The 26,978-nt window shown below is 37.3% G+C and overlaps 1 protein-coding gene across 1 annotated transcript in view; it reads right to left on the reverse strand.

Moving 5' to 3' along the window:
* TNPO3 (transportin 3) overlaps window positions 1–26,978 on the reverse strand; it is a 72,376-nt gene that overhangs the window by 4,392 nt on the left and 41,006 nt on the right. Inside the window, exons 11-21 of the mRNA XM_081038549.1 lie at window positions 25,092–25,231; window positions 23,706–23,897; window positions 20,880–20,971; window positions 19,989–20,065; window positions 18,464–18,524; window positions 16,109–16,249; window positions 13,715–13,831; window positions 12,723–12,817; window positions 11,247–11,403; window positions 8,120–8,287; window positions 4,859–4,971 (exon numbers count right to left, since the gene is read on the reverse strand). Of these exons, the coding sequence (XP_080894675.1) occupies window positions 4,859–4,971; window positions 8,120–8,287; window positions 11,247–11,403; window positions 12,723–12,817; window positions 13,715–13,831; window positions 16,109–16,249; window positions 18,464–18,524; window positions 19,989–20,065; window positions 20,880–20,971; window positions 23,706–23,897; window positions 25,092–25,231 (1,353 nt within the window). The remainder of the gene's footprint in view (window positions 1–4,858; window positions 4,972–8,119; window positions 8,288–11,246; window positions 11,404–12,722; window positions 12,818–13,714; window positions 13,832–16,108; window positions 16,250–18,463; window positions 18,525–19,988; window positions 20,066–20,879; window positions 20,972–23,705; window positions 23,898–25,091; window positions 25,232–26,978) is intronic.

The raw sequence follows: 26,978 nt of genomic DNA on the forward strand, positions 1-26,978 counted from the left end.
TCCAAAATTGCCTTGAAGGGTGGACTAGGCATTGGCGTTGGTGCATAGCTTCCCAAGGGGAGTACTTCAAAGGTGACCGTAGTGAAAAGTATGTATCACTTTTTCTAGGACAAGTTCGCGAACTTAATTGTCGGACCTCATATGTAACAGAAGAGAAGCCGCTATGTGGTGTGGTATTAAGGGACTAAGACAATAGGAAACAGTTAAACTTAGGAGAGTGCTAGAAACTCTTCTGCTATCGTAATACTTTACATATTTTAAATTCTACTCTTCAACCAGAGATCATGATTTAATCTGGTAGAGAAATGGTAACTCCATCCTTAGCCTCTTTTGTGACACACAAGAAAAAGTATTAAAACCAAAATGCAAGTACAGGAGCACTGGGTGAAATGAGGGATGGGCCACAAAATCAGCTCAGCTTCTGCTCCCAATCCTGTCAGCAATTGCTTTAGTGTCAAGAGCTTCAGCCAAATGTTTAAGTGTCCGCGATGATTAAGCCCAAAGAAGTGTATTTTAAAAAACCTCCTAAGAGCTATAACTATTTTTTGCTTCCTGCCTTAATGCTATCTCTGTCTGTCTGTCTGTCTGTCTGTCTGTCTGTCTGTCTGTCTATCAAAAGCTGCCACTATTTTTCTAGGTTCTGTTTTTGGGCTTCTAGTCCCACAAACCCAATCCGTTCACCAAACTCTAATAAGAGTCAGAATAAACACCAAAATGGAGAGATGGGAAATGATGGCAGAATTTCTTTTAGTCATAATTAGTAGTGTTTGGAAAGCAAAAATGATATTTTAGAATGAAAAATCCCAGCTTTCTTCAAGTTAACTAAAAATGCTAAGGAATTAATTACCAGTACCATTTGAAAAACAGGCTTGGACTTGCTGAAATGAAACTGAACCAGTTCACCCTCCCTGCTAGGATGGCAAACAAAGCAGCATGTTGAGACAGGAGTTGCAGGACCTTAAAACCAAAAGGGAGACTGAGTCATGCAGAGAACAGAAGGTTTAAGGGCAACACGTATGCTAAAGAAAGAATTATTTAGAAGAGGTGAGCTATCTCAAACTCTTTCTCTAGCACCTCAGCATTACCTCTTACTTCTGTTCATTTCCCACCATATGGCACAGCTACCACAGGAGGAGTGGCCGGACTTGTTTAGCAATGAGAGATCAAGTAGGCCAGGCTGGTAGTGCTCCTTATTTTCTCGTATCACAGGGCAAAGATCGCTGATAATTTTTGTTCACAGCACTGCATTATTTGGGTTCCTCTACCTTGCCCCAAGATTTTACTTAAATTCGGGAATGTCCGTAACTTTTATTTCAGACTTACTCTACTGTTTTTTACCTGTCATATACTAGCTCGGATGAGGGAATATGGGCTTGGTAAAGACTTATTCCAGAATGTGTGGGTGGTTGCCTTAGAGCTGGCAGGAGACATGCTCCAGCTAGTTTTGCAAGTATACGGTGACATTCTGGCAGGTTCTTTCCAAGGAGAAAGTTAACATTCACTGATTACCTACTATGTGCCAGATCTTTATAGATTTCCAATTGGTATCTTGTAATAATTCTATGAGATTTATTACTAACTTTATTTTACAGATGAATAATCTGATGTTCAAAGTGACAGCAAGTGGCAAGACTCAAACTAACACCCCTGCCTCTAATCTGTCCTTTGAGGTTCTCCTCAGGCTCCGATTTGCTCTAAGGAAATCAGAGCCAATATGATCTTGCCCTTCTACTGACCAACACTAGACGCAACAGAGCAAAACAAGAGCAGAGAGAAGCAACCGTTACACCTCTTTCCCCTGAGACAGCTTTAGGTGGAATACTAATTATACTGTAAGATTCATTGTAAAAAGAAAGAAAATAATTCTGTGAGGTCATCCCAGTCAATATACGCCTACCTAGTAGAAGAGAAATCCCCTCTTCTGGCAAAATGTGTCACGAAGGCAGGCAGTCACATGCTATTTTCCAGTCATGCATGTCACTTGATCTATGGCCAAAAGTCAGTTACTTCTGGGGCATGAAATTAAGCCACTTAGTAAGCTACAAAATAGCACTCAAAGGTTTTGGATTTTAACATTAACAAAATTATTGGAAATATTCTGGGAGATGAAAAAGTAAACCATTTTGAAAAGTGACATTAAGAAATAAATTCTCAGAAAAGATTAGCTCTTGTACCATTGCCTAAAATTTATTTCATTTTTCTTTCCCTTTTAAAAACTGGGTCTGGTTTTAATTATAAAAGTATACCACATTCTCATGAAGAAATGTAAATAGTACAGAGATTATGAAAAAGGGAAAGTCTCCCTTATCTCCTATCTTAGTCCTAGTTGTGTATCTTTCCAGACATTTACTATGCACAAAGTAGCCTGCAAAGTATCTCTCTCACATATGCATATATATAACATATATAATGAGACAGTTGGTTCATTTATAATAGCATCAAAAATAATAAAATACTGAAACTACAAAATGTTGCTGCAATAAATTGAAGACACCAGTAAATGGAAAGACAGTTTGTGTTCGTGAACTGGAAGACTTAATATTGTTAAGATGTCAATACAATCCAAAGCGATCTACCGATTCAATGCAATCCTTATAAAAAATCCAAACTGAAATTTTTTTGTGTGTGTGGAAATAGAAAAGTCTATCTAAAATTCACATGGAATCTCAAAAGACCCCAAATAGCCAAAATAATCTTGAAAAAGAACAAAGCTGGAGGTCTCACACTGCCCAATTTCAAAATTTATTACAAAGCCATAGTAATCAAAACGGTATGGTACTGACATAAAGACAGACACACAGACCAGTAGAATAGAATAAAGAGCCCCAAAATAAATCCCTCGCATATATGGTCAAGCGATTTTCAATAAGGTGCCATTCAATGTGGAAAAGGGCAATGCTGGGAAAACCGGATATCCACATGCAAAAGAATAAAGTTGGACCCTTAACATACATCATATAAAAAAACTAACTCAAAATGGATCAAAGACCTAAATGTAAGATCTAAAACTGTAAAACTCGTAGAAGAAAACAGGGGAAAAGCTTCATGACATTAGACTGGGTAATGATCTCTTGCATATTACATCAAAAGCAGACAACAAAAAGTAAAAACAGACATGGAGAAATTAGAACCTTGTGTACTGTTGGTGGAAACGTAAAATGGTGCAGCCACTATGGAAACCAGTATGGAGGTTCCTCAAAAGCTTAAACATAGAATTGCCACATAATCCAGCAATTCCACTTCCAGGTATAAAATTTATAAATCTTTCAGAAGAATTGAAAGCAGTCTTGAAGAGATACGTGTACACTCATGTTCACTGCAACATTACCCACAATAGCCAAGTCAAGGAAACAACCCAAATGTCCACCAGCTCACGACTGGATAAACAAAATGTGGTCTATGCATAAAATGCAACGTTATTCAGCCTTAAAAAGGAAGGAAATTCTGACACATGCTACAACACAGCTAAACCTTGAGGACATGATGCTAAGCAAGCCACAAAAGAACAAATAAATACTATGTGATTTCACTTACATGTGGTATCTAGAGTAGTCAAATTCATAAAAACAGAAAATGGAATGATGGTTGCCAGGGGCAGGGAGGAGTGGGTAATGGGAAGTTGTTGTTTAATGGGTATGGTTTCAGTTTTGCAAAATGAAAAATACTGGACATTCACCACTGACCAAGTACACTTAAAAATGGTTAAGATGATAAATTTTTCGTGCATTTTACCACCATTAAAAATAAAAAAAAATTTTTTAATGCCACTTGGGTTACATGATACTTTACTGTGATTTTTTCCCTTTGTACTATATCTTATGTATTTTTCTGTATCATGCATTTTTTACTTCTTTTTAGTGCTTACTTATTAGTATAGACATACTATTAATTATTCTCTATTGATTGGCAGTTAGAATATTTCCAGTTTTTTCACTACAACCAACCTCGTTTGCAACACTCATTCTTAGATCTACAAATTGTTCTACAACTGTATGAATATAAGCCATCGCCTAAAGTTTAATCAAAATTCTCAAGGCTCTAGATAGAAAAAGGAATATCAGGGCAAGGTAACACAGTTACAAAATCCAACTTAAGTTGCTGTTGTTAAAAATGAAAAAACCAAAACCAAAACCAAATGTCTAGTAATAGAGGCACTGTAAGGAAATCAGGCAACACCTGTAATAAAATAGTAATTAGGAACACTGTGTAGCTATACTTAAAATGTTTATTATGTTCACTGTGAAAAAACCCACTTACGTACACTTCACATTTTAACTGAGCAAGGGGCTCAGGAGACTAATGCATCCCAGGAGATGTTTTGTTTACTTTGCATGAAATGAGAATTTGAGTATCTTTAGGCATAGCAAAAATTTTCCAATTTATTGCAGTCTATATCACTGTATGTTTTACTACCAATGCTTCACCTATTCAGGGACTGTATTCTTGACCCCTGAATATGGATGAGAACTCAGGACTTCAAAACAAAATCAAACAAAAAAGAACAGATCTCCTGCAGTGTTGTGGGCTGCTCAGTGCATTTTTCTTTTGGAAGAAATAATGCTTCCACTTACCCCTTAAGATCTTATACCAATTAATACACATGCACAATAAAACTGACACACATATATACTGCATGGTGATCTTTTCCCCAAGGTTGGTTTCCAATGCTAGTTTGTGCAATTTAAGACTACATGGAAACTAAATTGTGAATATACAAAGGCACACATGAAATATACTCCTGGGCAGATCTGTAAGTAAAATGGTATAAGAAACAAAGATACATTTTTTTCTACACACCCCAGATGTTGTTCACATTCATTAAAAAAAAGAAAAAAAAGAAAAATCCAGTATCACTCACCTAGTGACTTGTTTGTGGAAATCTGTTAATTGTTTGTGTGTCACTGTGACAGCTCCTACAGTTGTCTCCTTTGGCAAACCTTTCAAGGAATTCTCTAACCATCGACAAAAAGTCTGAAGAAGAGGGATAAGAGTTTTAAAAGGAGGCAGGGCTTACTCAACTGGGACTCTATAGGTAATAACAAAAACCCACAGGTTTTACTTAGTAGCATTAGTTCCCCCAAATTGGAACCAAGTAAAGCAATGAACAAAAGTACTATCTTTAGGCCTTCCAACCCTCTGGGGGTTGGAATAGTTTACAAAGGCATGCCTGGACTTCCCTTCAAAGGGGCAGGGTAGGTGGCAGGCATCATTTCAGACAGCGCCCTTCTACCTTGGAAAGGAAGTCTCTTCTGGATGAGGCTATTGTTCTGTTCCTGTCATTAAGCTTATGTAATATTTTAAAAATTGAATAGCTGCCAGGAAACTCTTGAGCGTCAAGATTAAAGGCAATCCAAAGCAAAGGTGCAGTTACCAGAAAGAGCAGGACAAAAAGTGTTAAGTAAACATGTCAAAAAATATATACGTAACATGAATCCAGAATCTTAAGGATTCTAAGATCATCCTTTCAGTAGAAGTTGTATAAATAAATTCTTTTGTGATATCTGCCTGTTCTCTGGGTTAGAAAAGTTTTTTGTTGCTCACAGTTGTTGCTATTTAAAATAATTTATTTATATCCCAGCACAGTCTCTTTATACCTTTTATAAGCACAAAACCTGCTTGTCATCACCCCCCTTACTTCCTTCCTCTTCAAACTAAAAATCAAAATTCTGAAGACTTCCTTTCGGTTCTTATTTTCAGCTAAGTAGTTCTTTGAGTCAGCTCTAGTTTTTCTTCATTTCTTTCTTAAGAAGGGAGGATGTATACTTTTGTCTTAGTTTTAAGCTAATTTTTTTACATTATATATTTTCTCATTATGTTAATTTATGATCATAATAGACCAGAGCAAAAGTATATATTCCACTATAAATGCTAAAAAGTACTGTGTAATTCTCCAAAGGTTGCCCCAAAGGAAGATAACACTTTACTCAGACAAAAACAAGCTGAGACAAAAGATTCAGGAAGAACCCTTAATTGACAAAGTTTTGGCATCCAAAAATCACCCATGGGTTAACTATAGTATCCCCCAAAACAAAAACAGTAAGAAACTAAAAGCAAAAAATAATTAGCTAGCATATAATGGGCCATATCATCTTCCAGTAAAGGAATCTGAGACATCTGGTTGAAAATACTGAATAAATTTGTCAGAAAGGTATCCAACAAACAAAGCGGGGAACAGAATAAAGGGCTTTTTTTTTTTTAAAGGTGGGCGCAGCTCAGAGTGGCCCATGCAGGGATCGAACGGGAAACCTTGGTGTTATTAGCACCTCCTTGGTGTTATTAACAACCTTGGTGTTATTAGCTCTTAACCAACTGAGCCAACCAGCCACCCCACTTAAAGGGCTTTAATTGTTCATTCAAGTCAAGAGACAAAGCTGGTATGTCATCTTCTATTGAAAAATTTGTATGTTGAACTTTGAAACTGGTATGATTAAGTGCACAAGAATGTAAATTTTCTTTGGACTTAAATCCTTAATTACAATTTCAATCAGTTTATAGGGTATAAACAACCCAAATTTATCTAAGAGTGCCTTTACAAACTTTCCTATAAATACAGCCATACCTATCACTTTAAATTACTCGACAATTCGTGGGTATATACTAGTCAACTCTTAAGAACACATAGCTACCTGGTTTCTATTCCTGCCCAAACTTGCTGTTCTCATTTTCTTCTTCTGTTAGCATTTAACTAATATGTTTACAAATCAAGAATGTTTTTGTAAAATTAAATTTATGTAATAAGTTTTTGTTACCTGGAAACCAGATATATTTGTAAAAAAGTATGGTAATTTTATTTCTCATGTCAAATGCTTTTGGGATTCAAGTTGTTGGTCCCCAAAGGCTCACATAGTATTTTCTTTAGAAAAACACAAAAATATTACTGTATTAGATTGAAACAGAACAGGTGTATTGAACAACCAGCAAGGGGAACTATTGGTACTACTCACTGCTTGAAGCACTTAAACTTACACGGAAAATCTACGGAGCTATTTGATGAAACCAAAGTCACACAGGAGCCTCACAGAGTTTGATGTGTAAGAATTAAAGTTCATGTGGCTGTTCTGAAGTATAAACCTAAAGACAATGTTAGAAATCTACTTAAGCATCTGACCTACACGTAACTGTTTTTTGTTTGATGAGCCAAGGGTCAAGTAAAGCATATGCCCAGTAAGACTATACAACTCATCATTGAATTTGGGAGGTGAACACACAAATCCAAGACTAGGCCGGACTCCTGGCCCAGTTCTATTAGAATCTAGCAGTGAAAGTGCACTCCCTTTTGTGAAACTGCTGAAATTGAGGCTAAGAACTGCCATAAAGGATATAAAGCAGGAGACACCGTCAACATATATACTGATACTTATGTATCCACACTTTTCTGTTCTGGAAGACAGCTCACTTTAACTAGGTCCAACTGTGTACTTTTTTGAACTGCTTTTATACTAGTACTAAAAATTATAAATCCCACTAAAAAATACTTTATAGACTATGTTACACTTTACCACTATGCTCAAAACTTCCATGCAGTACACATAACCTGATTTGTGATCATGTGCCCAGGACTGAAATTACTTGGATATTGCTGGAGAGCCTAAAAAAATTTCCATGCTTGGGTGATAAAGAACCGGAAGAACTTGGTTCAAGAACTGAAGCAGGAAGCAAATAAATCCAAAGGGGAAACAAATCCAAGTATACACTGTGGGCTAGTTTTATACCTACGTGCCTCCAAACGCTCTGGCTAGACTTATTACCAGGGAACCATACAGTGCTATCTAAGGAGATTAAAGTGTATTAATACTTCCTGAATAACCTGTGACACTATATAACTGATACATAGGCATCTCCACAAGTGAACAACTTTCTCATTGGCCAGCCACACAGCTGAATTCAATGCTTAGTATTCACTTCTGGTAATACACGACAGTGACACAAACACATTTTTGAGAACCCAATGATGAATTACTGGCCTCCTATAGGCCCCTTTCATCTAATAATTAAACTTACCAATATGCCTAAATTAAGTTCCACAAACGTATGACAGGGCTGGTTTAAAAGTAATAGTCGGCCTCAAGGAACCCAAGTGTAGGACTGGGAGAATGAGTGCTTATGAAAATAATCTTACCGGTCTGTCAACCTGCATGATCTCCCAGAGTACTTCGGCGACATCTGGTAGGGTATACGGAGGGAGACAAAAGCAGCATGTGTGGAGCAGCTGGCTTACAAGTTGCTGTCCAAGCTGGTTCATCACCTGTCCAATCAGTTCTTTCCGTAATTCAAAGTCCTCTTCATGCTGCAGGAAACAGGAACAATGGCTAAGTTCTAATTCCAACTTTCCAAAGACAAAGTACTATTTTTCGTTTAGCCTAGCAATTTCTCTTTAAAAAGTACATATATTACATGTATATACATTATACATGGGTGCCAAAGAGGGTGCCAAAAAAATATACACACGTTTTAAGAAAGGAAGACTGTATTAAAATTGTAATACTCAATATATACCGATAACAAAAGATGAATACAAGTCACATTTGACTTCTGCAATTACAAGAGGTGCTCAAAGCATCCAGACACTTCTAATTATGGCAAACTACTGCTTGAACAACGTTGACCAAAGTGTCCACTTGTGTACATTGTTTTGGCAACCTCAGTATAACAGATCAATGGAACAGAATAGAGTCCAGAAATAAACTTACACCTATGTGGTCATTTAATCTATGACAAAGGAGGCAAGAATATACAATGGGGTAAAGACAGTCTATTCAATAAATGGTGTTGGGAAAACTGGACAGATACATGCAAAAAATCAAATTATACTACCTTCTTACACCATATATAAGAATAAACTCAAAATGGATTCAAGTCTTATATTTAAGACCTGACATGTAAAACTCATAGATAGAAGAAAACATAAGCAGTAAACTCTCTGACATTGCTGTTAGTAACTCTTTTTCTGATATAGCTCTTCAGGCAAGAGAAACAAAGGAAAAAATAAACAAATGGGACTACATGAAACTAAAAAGTTTTTGCACAGCAAAGGAAACCACTGACAAAATGAAATGACAGCCTACTGAATGGAGAAGACATCTGTTAATGATATATCTGATAAGGGGTTAATATCCAAATTTTAAAAAGAACTAATACAATTCAACACCAAAAAACCCCAAACAATCCAATTAAATTGGCAGAGGACTCGAATAGGCATTTCTCTAAAGAGGGCGTACAGATGGCCAACAGACAAAGAAAGATGCTCAGTGTCACTAACCATCAGAGAAATGCAAATAGAAATCATAGCGAGATATCACGTCACTCCAGTCAGAATGGCTATCATTAAAAATCAACAAACAATACGTGTTGGCGAGGATGTGGAGAAAAAGGACCCTTGTGCAGTGCTGGTGGGCTTGCAAATTGGTGCAGCCGTTATGGAAAACAGTATGGAGGTTCCTCAAAAAATTAAAAATAAAACTACCTTATGACCTAGTTATCCCACTTCTTGGTATTTATCCGAAGAAACCCAAAACACTAATTTTAAAAGATATATGCACCCCTATGTTCATTGCAGCGCTATTACAATAGCCCAGATATGGAAGCAACCTAAGTACCCATCAATAGATAATTGAATAAAGACATGGTAGGCACATATATACAACAGACTATTGCTTGGGCATTAAAAAACCCGAAATCTTACCATTTGTGACAACATGGATGGATTTAGAGAGTAGTATGCTAAACGAAATTAGTCAGAGAAAGACAAATACCGTATGATTTCACTTATATGTAGAATCTAAAGAACAAAATGAACGAACAGAAACAGACTCATAGATACAGAGAACAAACTGATGGTTGTCAAATGGGAGAGGGCTTGGAAGGCTTGGTAAAAAGGTGAAGGAATTAAGAAGTACAAATTGGTAATTATACAACAGTCAGGGGGCTGTAAAGGACAGCATAGGAAACATAGCCAGTAATATAATAATAATTAGGTATAGTGTCAGGGAGGTACCAGACTAATTGCGGGATCACTTCATAAATTATATAAATGTCTAACCACTAAGCTGTACACCTGAAATTAATATAAAATAATACTGAATGTCAACTCTAATTGAAAAATAAAATAAAAAAGTTTAGTATCAAGGAAATGGACATGGGTTTCAGCCAAAATTAACCTTAACGCCAAGATTTTTCACGAATAGAAGGCAGAAGAGAAATAATGATTAAATAGGAAGGGTAGCAATTAATCTTTTTTTCTGTGAAAAAATAAATATTCTTATTTCCTTTTTAAAAACCAACTGAAATAAGAATCAAAGACTTCTATCAGATATCTAACGTTTTCTATCAAAAAACATGTATTTTCCTTTCTTCTAGTCTCTGAATACACAAATATTTCTAACATCTTGAAAAAAATAACTTTTAAACTGCCTTTTACTTCTAGTTGTTTTCTTTCTCTCTCCTTTTACTGCCAAACTTCTTAATAATAATAAAGCCTATTCACATACTCGCTTACTTCTTCACTTCCCTTACCTTCAATTCCACTTCACACCTAGTCAAATCTACCTTTGAAAACTTTTTTTTTTTATTAGTTTCAGGTGTACAAGACAATGTAATACTTAGACGTTCATCATTTATATCCCTCACACTGTGAACCCCCCACCCCCAACCATTATCCCTCCGACCTCACACCCAGCCATCACATTATATATATACCTTTGAAAACTTTATGAGCCACTTTACTACTCCAGCCAAACAGGTCTCTTAACTGTCTACTAACACACTTAGTGCTCTCCTAACTTTCTCTGCTCAGGATTTATACCTCCGGTTAGACTATCATTCCTGCTCCAATCTACCCCAATTTTACCTATAGCTTCATCGAAGTCCCTCCTCTTCCAGAAAAGGTGTCCCAATCTACTTCTTTCCAAAGAGCTTTCCCTCTTCTGATCTCATAGTAATCATGACTTTTACCACCCACCTGACAATTAAATACTGTCTTCTTGCTGTCTTTATATCTGTTTATCTCTTAACTAGAAAACAAATGGCTTGGAAGCAGAGATAATTTTAGGCTGTTTTATACAGTTTACAGCACTTAGTACAGGTTGTCTTAAATCTAATGGTTGATATTTTGGTTAGTGAATGATCCACTATGGTATATGCCTACCAATACAGATCAAATAAGGAGATAGATACCATTATGAAAAAGAGGAAGAACTATGAGAAGATAATGAGCTGCAAAGTAGGAAAGGTACAATGTTGATACTTACATCGTTGGCCACCCCTGTATGGATGAGGTCTCGTAGGAATCTCATGACACTACAATTGGCATCCCGGTGGTCCAGGGTAGTAGAGGCAATGGCCCACTGTAAGATAGGGATGACCACTTGGCTCCTCAGCAAGGTAACAGGGCTACGCTGAATAAACCTAGTGCAGAAAGACAGGCTAGGTATAAATGACAGGCTTAGGCTATAAAAGCAGCCAGGATAAAAAGCAAAACTACGGAAATAGTAAGAAGATCAGAGGTTGCTAGGGATTGGGGTGGGGGACAAAGGGATGAATAGGCAGAGCATAGGAGATTTTAAGGGTAGTAGAACTACTCTGTACAGTACTATAATGGTGGATACACGTCATACATTTGTCTAAACCCATCGAAGGTGCAGCAGCAAGAGTAAACCCTAATGTAAACTATATACTGTGGGTGATAATGACGTGTCCATGTAGGTTCAGCAGTTCTAACAAATAAACCACTCTGACAGGGGATGTTGATAATAAGGGAAGGGGTGGGGAAAGCAGGTGTTTACAGAAATTCTATACTTTCAATTTTCTACAAGGTCTCTCAGTTCCTTTAATGTATGTGCAGAATCTCCAAGAAAAAGATACAATATTTTTCCAAATTTATTTCACCAAGTAACTATTTCTACAAAGAATGTCTATAGAGATTAATTTTTCAAGGAACAGGTCTTGGGAAAAAGAGGTTGACAACCCACCCAACAATTCTCTTATATCAACTTAAAAAAAAAGATTTTCTAACTTGTCCAAAAACTAACCAAAAAAAGTGTTCAACCTGAGATGCAAGTGAAGTCAATATTACTTTACAGTTGTAAATGATACTATATATATTGCATATATAATTATACATATTTAATAATGGTGTTTTTTTTAGAAAAGCTTTTATGCTCACTAATTGGTCTGATTCAAATTCTTTCGCTAGGGACTAAGAAGAATTCAAGGGTTTGGCAACAACACCAGTGTCACTGGCAAAAGGAATTGAAGCATTAAGTGGGTGGCAGGCTCGGGGTAGGGCTGGGAAGTGTAGTTAGGACCAGATAACTTCTAAGGTACTTTAACATGCTAAGAATTTTTTATTCTGAGATGTAATTATGTCTAAAGGATGCTAAGTTCTTCAAGGAAAAAGCTGAGGTGAGGCATGACATCAAAGCAGCATAACATGTTAAAACTAAGACTATCTAGTCCAATGTTTTCACCAAGCTCATTTTCACTGTCTTGCGCATGTCCCTCCTTTGTGATGGCAACTCAGCTACTTTCCTCTGTTTCCATCCAACTTCTCGTCCTCACTCACGGGGATATTCTGGTCCACAACTGAACTTTGGGTTATGAATCAAAAGTCAACCTACTCCACTTACCTCATTTCACAGAGGAGGAAACAGTCAAGTGTTAGGTGGAAAGACTAAGTCGTGACGGGGCGAACAGTAAAGGAGAGGCTGCTCTATGGAAGCACTGACCTGGTAGCCAGCCTGAACAGGTCATCCACGGTGTCCGGGTGATTCTGGAGCCCATTCTGCTGTTCCAGGAGCTGAAAGGTGGGGATGCACAGTGCCTGCGACACAAGTGACAGCAAAACAAACGCTTGTTTAAACGCCACAGCACTCAGACTTCCTCAGTATCACAACACAAACAAAGGAAACAGAAGGGAAGCACCGACAGGCAAAGAAAAAGACTACCTGACAAGAATCAGATCAAGAAAAAGACAGAAATCTTTCCCAGTTGATACGATGAGTTTTCACATACGAAATCCTCATTCCAGAAAGGGTTGGGGGTACAGGTATTAGTTGTTATATGACAGTGGAGAGATGTCATGTCTAAGTCTTAGAAGTTTCTGAGAGTAAAGACTGTGCTCATGTCCTAGATATGGTCAGTCCACTAAGGGAGTAGATGTACAGTTTTAATGATAATGTATGAAATAATAGATGAAGTTTTAAAGGGAAAGACCTCTTGGGAAAAGGAGCATCAAAATTTAAGTCCCTAATGTATTTTCCCCATGCAATTAGGAGGGGAAAGAAGTATATCAGGAGCCTTTTTCAATGTCTGCTATTTACCCTAAGACCGCCCTGCTGATTAAGTAAACTACTTTACTGGCTGTTCTAGGCAAGAAATTAAAACTAGAGTCACGCTTGAGCTTAGAGGTCCTTTATTTTAAATCCATTTCCCTACCTCCCCACTCCTCCAAAAAAACCCCATCTCTGGAGAGCATAAATGAGGCTGCACTATCTCTAGTGAGCATTACATTCGGTCCATCTCTCTCATCCTCCCAAGCAGGCCTGTCTGGAGAACAACTAACACGTTTCTACCTCCCTATGATTAGGAAATTAACATGCCAGGGGGGCGGGAGGGGACATAAAGAAGCAACAGAATTAAAGACACAGTGAAGAACACACTGCTAGGCCTTTAGACCCTCCAAAACCCAACACATCTGTCTCCTGCCAAGAAAACATACCTGGAGCATGTCTAGCAGTCCTTGCCGACAGCCCTCTTCCATGCCATACTCATCCACAAGGATACTGCCGAGGTACAGGAAACAGGAATGCTGATGTACGTGGTACACATTCACCATCTGACAAGGGGAAAACCAATTACTTCAATTCTTTACTTCTCGATAAATACCAACTTAGAAAGCTGTCTGGAGGAAGAAATTTAGAAATAGATTGGTTTCTTCAAGAGCTTGTTGGCAACATTTTTTGAAACAGGGCTCAATTCCTCAATAATTTTCAAATTGCAAGAGAGTTGTATAATACTTGAAGCTGGACTATTACCCATTAAAGAATCGGTAAAGACTATTACCCATTTAATTACTATTAAAGAATGGGTAAAGACTAATGGGTAAAGACTATTACCCATTAAAGAACTATTACCCAAGGCTTGTGTAATATTTATAAAACCATGGCATAGTATACTCAAATTTTCCAACATCTAAAGGTTGCTCGTATTTGCATTAAAAATAACTCTTTAAAAAAATTAGTATAGCCATAGCAGAGACAAAAATATCAAATGCCCTCATCTTGGAGAAGATTGTGAAAGCATTGTTTAAATTTTGAGTTGCTCCTAAACCCCTCTATTTACTCTTTTAAGTAAAAAATAGTGTTTCCAATGAAATATCTGAATCTCAAAAGAACAGAAATTTTAATACAACATACATATTGAAATTAAATGATTTCTTTAGGAATTTTACCCTATCATCCTCCAAAAATTAAGAGATCATTCATCTATTTAAAATGCCATCACAACACATGTGTATTGATCTTATTATATAAATTCAACTCTGAACTTGGTGGGGGCTGAAGGATTGAGTGACTCCTATCTGCATGTACCATAGTATGAGCATGAGATGGGAGCTATCAATCTGTTCAGTGTTGTCTACTCAAAAAACTATATGCTCTACTTAATGAATAACAATTTAAGTCAGGGGTTTGCAAACATTTTCTTGAAGGGCCAGATAGTAAAAACTTTAAGCTTTGCTGGCCATACCATCTTCTGATTCCTCAACTTTGCTACTATAGCACAAAGATGGCCAACAGATAATACTTACTAAGTAAGGCTATCAGTAAAACTTTACGTATAAAAACTTAATTTACAAACTACAGAGCCACTAGCTGTAGTTTTCTGACCTCTGATTTATGAAATTTTTAAGAATTTTAATTTTTGTCATAGGTACTGACTTTAGATAGAACAAACTTACTATATAACGTGCTACACTACTCTACTGAATTGGTTACATACTTAATTAGCAGGAATTAAAAAAAACAAGAATATCAAAGTCACAAGGGATCCTCTAATAGCAAAAGGGGACCCTTGACCAGAGGTGGACTCAAGCCTGAATGCAAACATACACAGAGTACAGTAAAAATTAAAATTGTTAAAATATGCACCTGTGCAAACGTGAACCAAATCTACAATTTAAGGAGGCAAGGTCTCGCAAGTGTCAACCTGACACTACTAGCATGACCCTGACTGAAGGTGTTTCCTGGAGAGTGAGTCCCAAGGGTGCAGAACTGAAGGAGGAGCTTGCTGTCAGGGTCAGCTCCCGAGAGTGTTTACCTCCTTAAAATCTGTACTGTCTGTGCCCTGCCCAGATGGAGAAGGGTCACTTCAGGTGGGGAGGGTATGGTCTAGCCTGAAGCCCTGGAGCAGTTTTCCTCGGAAAGTGAGTGTAAAATTTAAGCAGGCACTTGCTCAGAGTCCTGCAAATGCAAGATCGGCACTTGGCCTTGCCTCCCTCAATTTTGTGTCCATGGCACTGCACTTGCCAGTCTAGTTGTGGCTCTGCTCTAAGGTTAACATCAACACCAACTACTTAGTGAAGAGTCACTAGTCATTGGTATCCCATATAGAGTAGGTCTAGAGAGGACCTTAGAGAACCTCATACAGGGAGTCACACCATCGTAATTACACGTCAATCTTAGTGATTAAGAATCAAATTTCTGTCTTGATAAATAAGAGCCTTATGTGAACTAATGAAGGTCAAGATAGAAGAAAATCCCTTAGGGCCAAGAAATTGCAAAGTCTGACTTGCCACATTTTAAACAAGGAAATGAATATAAAAATGCTTAGCCCTGGTATAAAAGAGCCAAGCACTAAAGCCGTTCTCTTGTCCTAATTCCACACTGGAATGTACTACTGTTTAGACCATCACTATACAGAACAGATCACAGGCTATCTTGTCTCCCTCCTAGGACAACACACCTACCACAGGCACTGCTTAGCTCTTCTCAACATTTTCTCGTCTATGTTAAATGAATACTTCAGTGTTTTATTTCATTGGCAGAGTTTTGTTCTGATGGCTCCTACTTCATCCCACACACCTCACTTCTCCCATTTCGTGAACTTAACTTACCTGTGTGACCAGTGGCTGCAACAGGGCCGCAGAGCCTTTGCCCACACAGCGAACGGCGAAGCGGAGGCATCTGCAGCAGCGCTCCACGATCCGGTTATCAGCCCGGTGCTTATTTAGCGTCTCGGATAGAACTGGCCATATCTGAGTCACCATGAGAGAGCACACACACAAAAATAATGAACAACTAACAGCTAGAAAACAATGCTCCCAAGCTGGTAACATTTGATTTGGCTTTTAAATAACCTGGAAAAAGTTTTCTTTATAGGAACACATATGGCCCAATTGTGGCTGGTGTGTGTGTGTGTGTATGTGCAGAGGTTCAATACCTTATCCATCACCAAAACACAACCACTTCTGAAGAGAAGCATGGAGAATCTTTAGAACAGAAATAAGAGCATGTCTACCTTTACCAAAAGACAAAGATACACATTTTCCTAAACTTTTATTAACTTCCTGAGTTACAATGGAAAGAATTAGTATGAGTTATAGAGGAAGATGTTTAAAGAAAGCTCCAAGAAGTTGGAAGACCTTGAACAAAAGGAGCAGAGTTAAGGAAATGGTATTATTTTATTATTGAACACTTAAGGATATTTGGTGTTTCTTCCCCAAATCTGAAAAGCACTTCTCAAAACATGCCCTTTGATCCTCACCTTACCCTAAGTGAAAAAAGCATAAGGGAAGTATGTTATCAATGGGGAAACTAAAGCCATGAAGGTTAACTGGCTTTGTCAAAAATTTTTTGCTAGTATTGTTCGGACCTCCTAGCTACACTCTAGGATTTACACAGTTAATCTCTATTTCTTTGGCTTTTTAATGCATTTCCCCACAGACTGTTTTCTTATAAAATCTAAAATCATTTTTATGAATTATGACCTCAAAGACAAGGGAAGTAAAAGCAAAGATAAATGAATGGGACTATATCAAATGAAAAAGCTGCACAGCAAAACAAACCATCAACAAACAGGTACCCAACTGAATGAGAGAAGATATTTGCAAACAACGCCTCCAATCAGGCGCTAATGTGCAAAATACATAAAGAACTCATACAACTCAACAACAAAAAAACAAACAATCCAATTAAAAAATGGGCAAAGAACCTGAACAGACGCTTTTCTCAAGAAGACACACAAAAAGCCAACAGATATATGAAAAAAATTCTCAACTTCATTAGCTATTAGGGAAATGCAAAGCAAAACCACAGCGAGATACCACCTCACACCTTTTAGAATGGCTATTATCAAAAAAAAAACCAATAACAAGTGTTGGAGAGGTTGTGAAGAAATAGGAACCCTCTTACACTGCTGGTAGGAATATAAATTCGTGCAGCTATTATGGAAAACAGTATGGAGGTTCCTCAAAAAATTAAGAATTAGATTGTGCAAAAGTAATTGCGGTTTAAAAGTTTAAAAACGGGTGGCCGGTTAGCTTAGTTGGTTAGAGCGAGGTGCTAATAATAACACCAAGGTTGCCGGTTTGATCCCTGCATGGGCGACTGAGCTGCGCCTTCCTTAAAAAAAAAAAAAAAAATAATAATAATTAAAATTAAAATTAAAGTTTAAAAACAATTGCAAAAACTGCAATTTTGCACCAACCTATTACCATATGACCCAGCAATCCCTCTTCTGGTTATCTCCCCTAAAAATATGAAAACATTTATCAATAAAGATATATGTACCCACTCCCCATAGTCACTGCAGCATTATTCACAGTGGCCAAGACCTGCAAACAACCAAAGTGCCCTTCAACAGATGATTGGATAAAGATGTGGTACATACACAGAATGGAATATGACTCAGCCATAAGAAAAGATGAAACACTGCCATTTGCGACAACATGAATGGATCTTCAGATTGTCATGCTAAGCAAAACAAGTCAGAGAAAAAGTCCAGAACCGTATGACTTCACTCATATGTGGGATATAAAACTGAAAGCAACAAACAAACAAGACAAACAAAAACTCATAGACACAAACAACTGTTCAATGGTTACCAGAGGGTAAGGGGGGCGGCATGTAGAAGAGGGTAAAGGGGATCAAATATATGGTGATGGAAGGAGAAGTGACTTTGGGTGGTGAACACACAATGCAATATATAGATGATGTATTATAGAACTGTACTCTTGAAACCTAAATAATTTTACTAACCAATGTCACAATAAATTTAATAAAAATTTTAAAAAATCTGAAATTTAAAATAAGTGGATGGTTCCATTTCTCTTTTCATTAGTATACAAACCATATCAACAAATTGTATCTTCCTCTGAACACAGAAGCAAGTACCTCTCACTTCAGTTACCCACAGCATTGTAAGAAAAAAGGAAGAAAGCCTTGTTCCATCAGCGTCTGTTAGTACTTACTTCCTGTATAACTTTTTGGCACGGATGCGTCTGTCCGTTTTCCACAATGGGATTGGTATGTCTGGGGAGACAACAGCCCAAATTAGTGAAAGAAAAGCAATTTTATCTAGGATCCAGAGCCTTGTCCCTGTTAGTTTACTTAGTATCATTTTCACCAAATAAAAAAAGATAGTAAATTCTTTTTTGACTCAACACCTTTTCCTCTTATTCCATTCAAACACATGCATATAGTTTCAGTCATCCTGTCAGTTTTTTTGCCCCCTGTAAGCCATTCCCACTAGAAAGTGTACACTCCATCTAACTCTGGGTACACGGGCTGTGGGTGTGGGGTACTTACAATTATCTTTTTCATTTTTTTCCCTTTATAAACCTGACTATGTACCCTCTTCCAAATTAATAAAAAACATATACAGGTTGTCTGAATCCACTATGAGAACACAAATACTGCTCCATTCTAGCACGAAGTCAAAAGCTTTAGGAACTCTATAGTCTGCCCAAGATGGTTCTCATGATTTTAATCTGAACCCAACGATACACATATGGGCCCATCTACATTATGTCAAATCCAACTATTTTGTCTAGTTCTGGTATCTACTAATTTGAAGGAAAGCAGAAAAAAAAAACCAACTGTATGATTACCAGCCTCTTTAAAGAAATTCTTTAATTTTAAAAAGCGCAACAGCAATTTAATAAAAATCTGATTTTCTTTAAATCACAGCATTTCCATTTATTGCGGATTTTCCTTCATTTATTGTGAAATAAGTGCTACTGTTAATAGGCTCTCAGAGTGGCATGTAACAGGGCTTTCCTTATTATACAAAGGAAGCATTGCACCAACTCAGAAAAAGACACCTGTTCACAAGAACTAATAAGCTAAAACAATGCCTATTTTAACGCATTCACATAAGGCTTTTATGCAACTATTACTCTGATATTTTAGTTATACCTGTGAGTCTCACAAATGATCAATTATGTAACTCAGAATCACTCTGAACACTGTCAATCATTAGGCTCCTCTTGACTTCAAAAAAGGATTAATTTCACCTGGTCACTGAAAAGGCTTCATTATTTTTTTGTACCCGCATGCTACACAGTGTGTCTGAAAGTGTGGTCTGAAAAGCAAGCAGCAGCAGGAGCATCACCTGGGAACTTACTAGAAATGTAAATTCTTGGGTCCTACCCAAGATCTAATCAATCCGACACTCTGGGGACGGGACCCAGCAATCTGTGTTTTGATAAGCCCTATAGGGGACTCAGGTGCAGGTGAAAGTTTAAGAATCACTGATCTAGAGACCAAGAATTAATTACATTTTAAAGGCTCTTTTGACAAAAGTCTACCAAGAACAACTTCTTAGAATTTGCCTTTGCCCCAGGACTTCTGGTGATAGCCTTAATTAGTCTCCTGACAGAGGAGATTATAGGAGGTGGAAATTTGAGAAACAAAACAAAACTTGCTTACTTTAATACATAATGGTCTCATCTGCACTTTTAACCCAAGGCAGGCCTCTGGAGTCTCCTTTCTTACCTAAATATTACTGCGAGACGGTCTAAGAACACAGTGGGGTCTGAGGATATGCCATTGTTGGGCTCCTGAGACAACAGCTGAAGAGACAGAGACATTAACACCTAGTCGTTATACATGTAAACACTGAAACATATACCCTTACACACCAACCTCTGCCTCAATCTCTATTTCTTGAAAGTTACTCAAATGGTGCAAATGTTTAATTGATATTGTCAAATTACTTTCCTCCATCTTACGACATCTGGCCAAGACTATATATTCCTAACATTTTAGTATATGATTATTGTAGAGTGGAAAACATTTAATTTTTTTCCATTTACTTTTATTATAATTAAGATATCATTTACATTACATATTGAAATATAAATTATATATAACATTATATATTCTATAATCTATATATATTCACATTTCACTTTACATTATAAAGCTTTAAAATTATTAGAGATTCATAATACATTTTAAGAGATAGGCAAGTTACCCTTTTCCTTTCCTAAAATTTCTTAGACACTTTTACTAGCCTATCATTAGATGAACTTTAGAATAATTTTGTCATATTCTAAAAATCACATTGGTATGCTCACTGTTATTGCTCTAAAAATGTAATTTCAGAAGAGCTGACATCTTTATAACATTTTTCAAGGAAACTTGGCAGGTTGTGGTTTTGGTTGCCAAATGGTATTTTTTCCGTTGTATCTTCTAAATGGTATTACTGATATAGTGAAAATCTATTGATTATATAGGAATTTATTCCATGTATACAGCTACTTCGGTAGACTTTTTACTTTTAATAACTTTTCAGGTAGATAAAAAATTACCTGTAAATAAATGTCTTTCCCTAACATGTAAACATCTTATATTTGTTTCACTCCCTCACTTAATTGGACTCACCTTTTTCAATGCCATAACCTGAACAGAACATAGTTCACTAAGACATTCAGTAATCTTATCCAAAGGTAATCTGGCTAGGACAAGTGCTGTCCCTAAAAGACAAAGGAAGATACAAATGAAGAAAATAAAAGTTGAATTGACGCAGTTCATTGGCACATAATTAATAGAAAAGGCTGACCAGTCCCATTCTTTTAGAAAAGATCAGCACTCTTTTTTTTTTTAAATTACAATATTTTGTTACTGATGGTTGGTTTTTTTCTTCATTTGCCTAAGATGACTATACTGATTTTCACAGTGAACTTTACAATTGAAGTTAATATTAAATTGTTTCTCCTCAGCAGCCTATTGGATTAAAGATGCTTAAACAATATCCCCTTCCAATTCTTCAAAGCCTTAAAATCTCCTTCACAAAGCCAATGCCAAAACTATTTTTACATAGCATAGTCAAGGGTTCCCAAACTTCCCAGATATTCTGATTTAGAGGGTCAGGGAGAGTCTTCATTTTTGGTGAGTACCATAGGCAATTCTTATCATTAGAGAAGTTGGAGAAATATGAACATAATTTTTTTTTTTGAAGAATGGGCTGAAATTAGAGATTTAATTCTAGTTCTACCGTAATACAACCCATGAGCTGGGGAAGGCATTCTCTCTGGTCATCAGTTTCTTTATCTGTAAAATGAATGCTTTAAACAGAGAGTAATAGTTAAATTTGACTTTTTTGTTCATTTTAAGATAATTGCAAAAGGCTCCTCCTTCTCAGTTTCCCCCAAATAAAATCTTAATTAACTTGGAACTCCAATAAAATAGGTTAAAAAAAAAAAAAAGAAGTAATAAGGTCACAGTGGGGTTAGAAGGTCCAGACACTTCCCACTCAACCTTCCTCATTCCAATCCCCAACAACTCCTGAAGCATTTCCCCCCAAACCAAAGGATGATTATAAGACTAGGTCCCTTCTAAGTAAAAATTTCCTTGACTATGATTTTTCTCATCTCCTGAAATTTCATTCAACAGAACAGCGATCAATCCACAAATCTTCAAATGTGAATGAAAAAACTGAACTGATTTTTCCTGACAGTCTATTAGCCATGGATGTGTAGACTTTTATTTAAAATTTGGGGGGCGGAGGGAATCTAACTTAAATATGATTTTTTCCTTTTAATTCATTTCTACAGAAAAGAACATAACTAAAAAGAATTTTGTATATCTAGAAAATACCACTGAAAACTAGGATGCCACATTCTGTTACAAGTCACTTCGGCATCAAGGTTAAATTTCACTAGAAAATATTATAGGTTAGATACCACTTCAGCATGTTTAATTTCACTAGAAAATGATAAGCACAGTAGTAGTTACAAACAATATCTTACTCTGATTTAATACCTTATTATTTATGCGTATGAAAGGAAACAACAAAAACCTATGCTACAAAAAGAAAAACTGTCTTGGAAAAATGTGGTTCATTGGCTGATAAGGATCCTGGTCACAGAAGTGGAAAGAACAGAACTAGTTCAGACATAAGGTCATCCAGTCTTGCCAAGGCTGTCTGTCACTCACAGGGGCTTAAAATATGCTGCACAGGTCATATTACCCAATCTTTTATTTGATATACCCCAATCCCTTCTCAACTACCAGCTATAGGGATTTTACTACCTCTTGAGACACCCCAATCTGTTTTCAGAAAGACTAGTTAGAAGGCATTTTCTTTCTAGGAGCAGTAAATTGTCAACAGTTGATCATTCATAGAATAAATCTATTCTCCCTTTTATAACGTAATATTTCAAACATACAAAAATAGATATCATGTTTAAAGTCTCTCCTAAGTCTTTTTTCCAGGGCTTAATACCTCTAGTTCTTCTATTACTCTGAGCTTCATCACCACCCTGGCTGTTTGCCTCTAGACAGGCAATCACTCAATGTGAGTTGATCAGTAATGGTTGAAGTCCACTAAGAGACCAGGACACTTGGCTTCTACTTACAGGACTGATCCAGGCACACTACCTTTAAATTTCCACTTGCCTCTTTGGTATGGCAATGCTTACTTGAGCTCCCTTCTTATTCTTCCTCTAACTCAAAAAGGCACTATGTTTAGTTCAAACCTGTTGTATCTACTCCAAATCTAGGTCTGTGCTATACATAGCGTAAGCAGTTTGAATGAGTTATATAGCTTTAAAATAGTTTAAAAATGCATGTACAGGGGTTGGCCCGGTGGCTCAGGCGGTTGGAGCTCTGTGTTCCTAATGCCCAGAGCTGCCAGTTCGATTCCCACATGGGCCAGTGCCAGATGGCTCAGTTGGTTGGAGAGCGGGCTCTCAACCACAAGGTTGCCGTTTCGACTCCTCGATTCCCGCAAGAGATGGTGGGCTGCGCCCCCCGCAACTAAGATTGAACATGGCACCTTGAGCTGAGCTGCCGCTGAGCTCCTGGAATGGCTTAGCTGGTTGGAGCGCGGGCTCTCAACCACAAGGTTCCTGGTTCGACTCCTGCAAGGGATGGTGGTGGGCTACGCCCCCTGCAACTAACAACGGCAACTGGACCTGGAGCTGAGCTGCACCCTCCACAACTAAGATTGAAAGGACAACAACTTGACTTGGAAAAGTCTCAGAAGTACATACTGTTCCCCAATACAGTCCTGTTTCCCTTCCCCAATAAAATCTTTAAAAAAAAATATGCATGTACACATAATCAACACCTTCCTCTCTGAATGAAAAGCCACCTTCCCCACCACAAAGTAAACTGCAACTGAAAAACTGGGATAAAATTGATGTAAGACAACCCCCAGAAGTGGCTTAGAGGAGACTGTTCCTGGTTACTAGCATAAGTAAATACCTTTTAGCAAGCCCACAGCAGCTTCTGGAGACAACATGAAGGAATCAAGGGAACGGGCAATCTCCAGGAGTCCGTTAAAGTGCTGAGCCATGTGGTCTCGGCAGACAGAGCAAATGTTATGAATGGCTTTGGCTGCAGCAGAAGCCAGAGGCTTTTCACAAAGGCCTTTCATCAAATAGCCCAACACAGGGTCTAAGGAGAAAACCATACAGTAGAGATCATATATTTGAAAGTCAAGGAAAACTTCAAGTTTGTTACAACAGAGGCTTACATTCCCCTTCTTTTTAAAGCAAAAGAACCATTTTAAAGAATGAAATGTTTTCCCAATAAACTTTAATTAAAAAAAAAGAAACGTTATCAAACCCTAATACATAAAACAAATAAAAATGGAGCTGATCTCAGTGACACAGTATCAGGAAGCCCCACCCGAGTCCTATCTACACGTGTATCTTCCATTTCTTTCTTCATGGCAGTCAACCGATGCTTGTTGCTAGGATTTCACAGAGCACTTTGAAAACCACCGAAAATCACTAGTGGGTATGACCATCCAAGTATTAAAAATAGGGTAATGTGAGAAAGAATGTAAAAGCTCAGAGAGCTGCCATTATACTCAACAATGAATCACTTTGTAAAAATAGCCTACATTAATCAGAACAATGATAGTTACCTAAAGGTGACACTTTAATACTTACTTCTTTAGTTACAAGAGGCCTTAAAAACATGCAGACAGATCTTTAGCACTACTAGAATTCATTTATTTTGCTTTACCAAACGCAAGTTAAGTGCTCCAAGAAAATTGATTATTAAGATGAATTACTATAAAGCAAATCCTACTTTTACCTTGCTTTATAAAAATAATATTTTTATATGGAAAACTCCTAAGAAAAATCATGTACAGAAACAAACAAAAAAGGAACACACATTACTTTTTAAACGAGAGCTTCAGTCAATAAAAAGAAAAAATCTTGTGTAATATAAAATCAAGTTGAAAAGTGGTAATTAATAAAGGTAAGTACAGGAAACACATTAAATGGAGTATGTAACACTGAAAAACCCTCCTTAGCTTTAGCTTTTAAGTAGAGCCTTAGGAGAGTCTGAGTGATTAGCTCAAGCACATGCCAAAGACTAACAAAGACAGAAATGTTCATTCTGAAGCAGAGTGCTGGCAGCAAAGTTGGCCCTATCTAAAGATCTAGTCTTTCACAGATCCTTTCTCCAAAGTCTGATCAGGTTACAGATGTTGTATCAACTAAGTAATAACTCATGATATTTACTCTTGGTGCCTAGGAACATTCTACCTATCAATAAGAGAAAGAGAGAAAAAGAGGAAGAAGACAATCAGAAAAACCAGAAGCAGCAGCAGCTGAGGGGTGAGTTCACACATACCAAGGAACTGAGGATTTCGATCAACCACTTCGCTCATCTCTCCGACCAATTCAATGCTGGTGTATCGCACAGCCGTGTGTACAGTCTCTGGGAGACGGACAACTCCTTCCAGGACCTCCACCAGTGTGGGATTGTTCTCCCTGAGTACAGAAGGCAAGCACTCAGTTACTGATTTCAGAGGTTAGGTTCTGGCCAAGTAACAGGCTGCAATGACACAAATCATTGCTAAAGGGCTGCTTTCTAAATAAATAACCATTTGGATAAAAGTGCTCAGCACTTGGCACGAAAGTTTTTTAAATCCTCAAAAAAGGGGAAAAGAAAGAAATGGAAGATAACATTGTTTCAGAAGCATACTGCTCCTTAATCTTCTGAATGTCAGTGAAGTGTCTCTAACACACATCCTGCTATCAAATAAGGCTCTTCAAATTGGAGAGGCAGGCATTTGTTGTGAATGAATGTCTTCTTTTAAAGAATGTTTTATTTATTTCTGTATCTGCAGCACTTAGAACAGTGCCTGGCACATAGTGGGCACTCCATAAACATTGCTGAATGGCTACATGAATGAATGAATAGTTCCCATAGACCACTTTCTATTAGCTGTTATTCTCCAAAAGATTTCTTATAGCTGGATACTGGAAACTATAAGAACAGGTAAACACGAGTGGGCCAGCTCACTAACTAAAGGGACAAGACACAAGCTGCAGGAATGGGTAAAGGTATCCTGACGTGGAACATGAGGGAAAATCAAAGTAAACCAAATACTTTCCACAGCTCCAAGAATTTATTTTTTCCTTTACCTTCTCTTCATTCACTCCCCAAGAATACTGGCTGAAGTTCTTATTTATTTATTTTTATTGGGGAATATTGGGAAACAGTGTGTTTTTCCAGGACCCATCAGCTCCAAGTCAAGTCGTTGTTTTCAATCTAGCTGTGGAAGGCGCAGCTCACTGGCCCATGTGGGAATCGAACCGGCAACCTTGGTGTTCTGAGCACTGTGCTCTAACCAACTGAGCCAAGAGACGGCCCCTGGCTGAAGTTCTTTTAAGTAGAGTGGAGGATACCCCCAAAGTAGTAGAACATAATCCAGAAATGAAAGATGTTTAAAATACATGCTATATCCTGGATCAGAGCAAGAGCACTCCCTGATAAACTAAGTCTATTAATTCCTTTATATGTACTAAAAATTTACAATCATGCAGTTGGCTTGAAATGTAAATAAGGAAAAAACAAAATAAAATCTTGTCTCATTTATGTTTCCCAGGGACATTAAGCTAATTATCGAAACTCTCTACCCATCCTTTGTCACATCAACACATATCAGTCAGAATATTAGTGATTTTAATAATCTTCAGGCTGTCAATGAAGGTTTCAGACGACACCAAAATGGATTTAAGAGCGAACAGCATAGGATGTAATTCAGGACCAGAAGTTTTTAATTAAGAAAAATGAACCTACTCATGTGTCCTTGAATGTTTACTGGATTAGAAACGATATCAGATTTCACTGACTAGGCCCTGTAAGGCAGCTAAGAAAGGAGCACTGTACTTTTTACAAATACATGCCTTATCCATCTCTCCAATCAAAGCCCTGGATAGAGAGCTCAACTGCAGGTATCTGATCATAACACAAGAAAACTTAACAGATACTACCAGCATCAATTTATAAACTCATGGAACAAAGTAAACTGTTTTTAGGGATTCATGTTAAAATCATAAATAGAATTTCCATGCTAAGCAATTAGAAATCAAATTCTAATAATTTAAACATTTCCAATGGCAATAACAAAAATAACTGCCCTTTAGATTCTGCTATTCTTTTAGGTAAAACAGTGCCTATGCCTTGCCTTTCTGAAACTCACGAATGAAATCTCTAAGACAGAAAAAAAGG

Source organism: Rhinolophus hipposideros (genome assembly GCF_964194185.1).
Source record: "Rhinolophus hipposideros genome assembly, chromosome: 25".
Taxonomy (NCBI): domain Eukaryota; kingdom Metazoa; phylum Chordata; class Mammalia; order Chiroptera; family Rhinolophidae; genus Rhinolophus; species Rhinolophus hipposideros.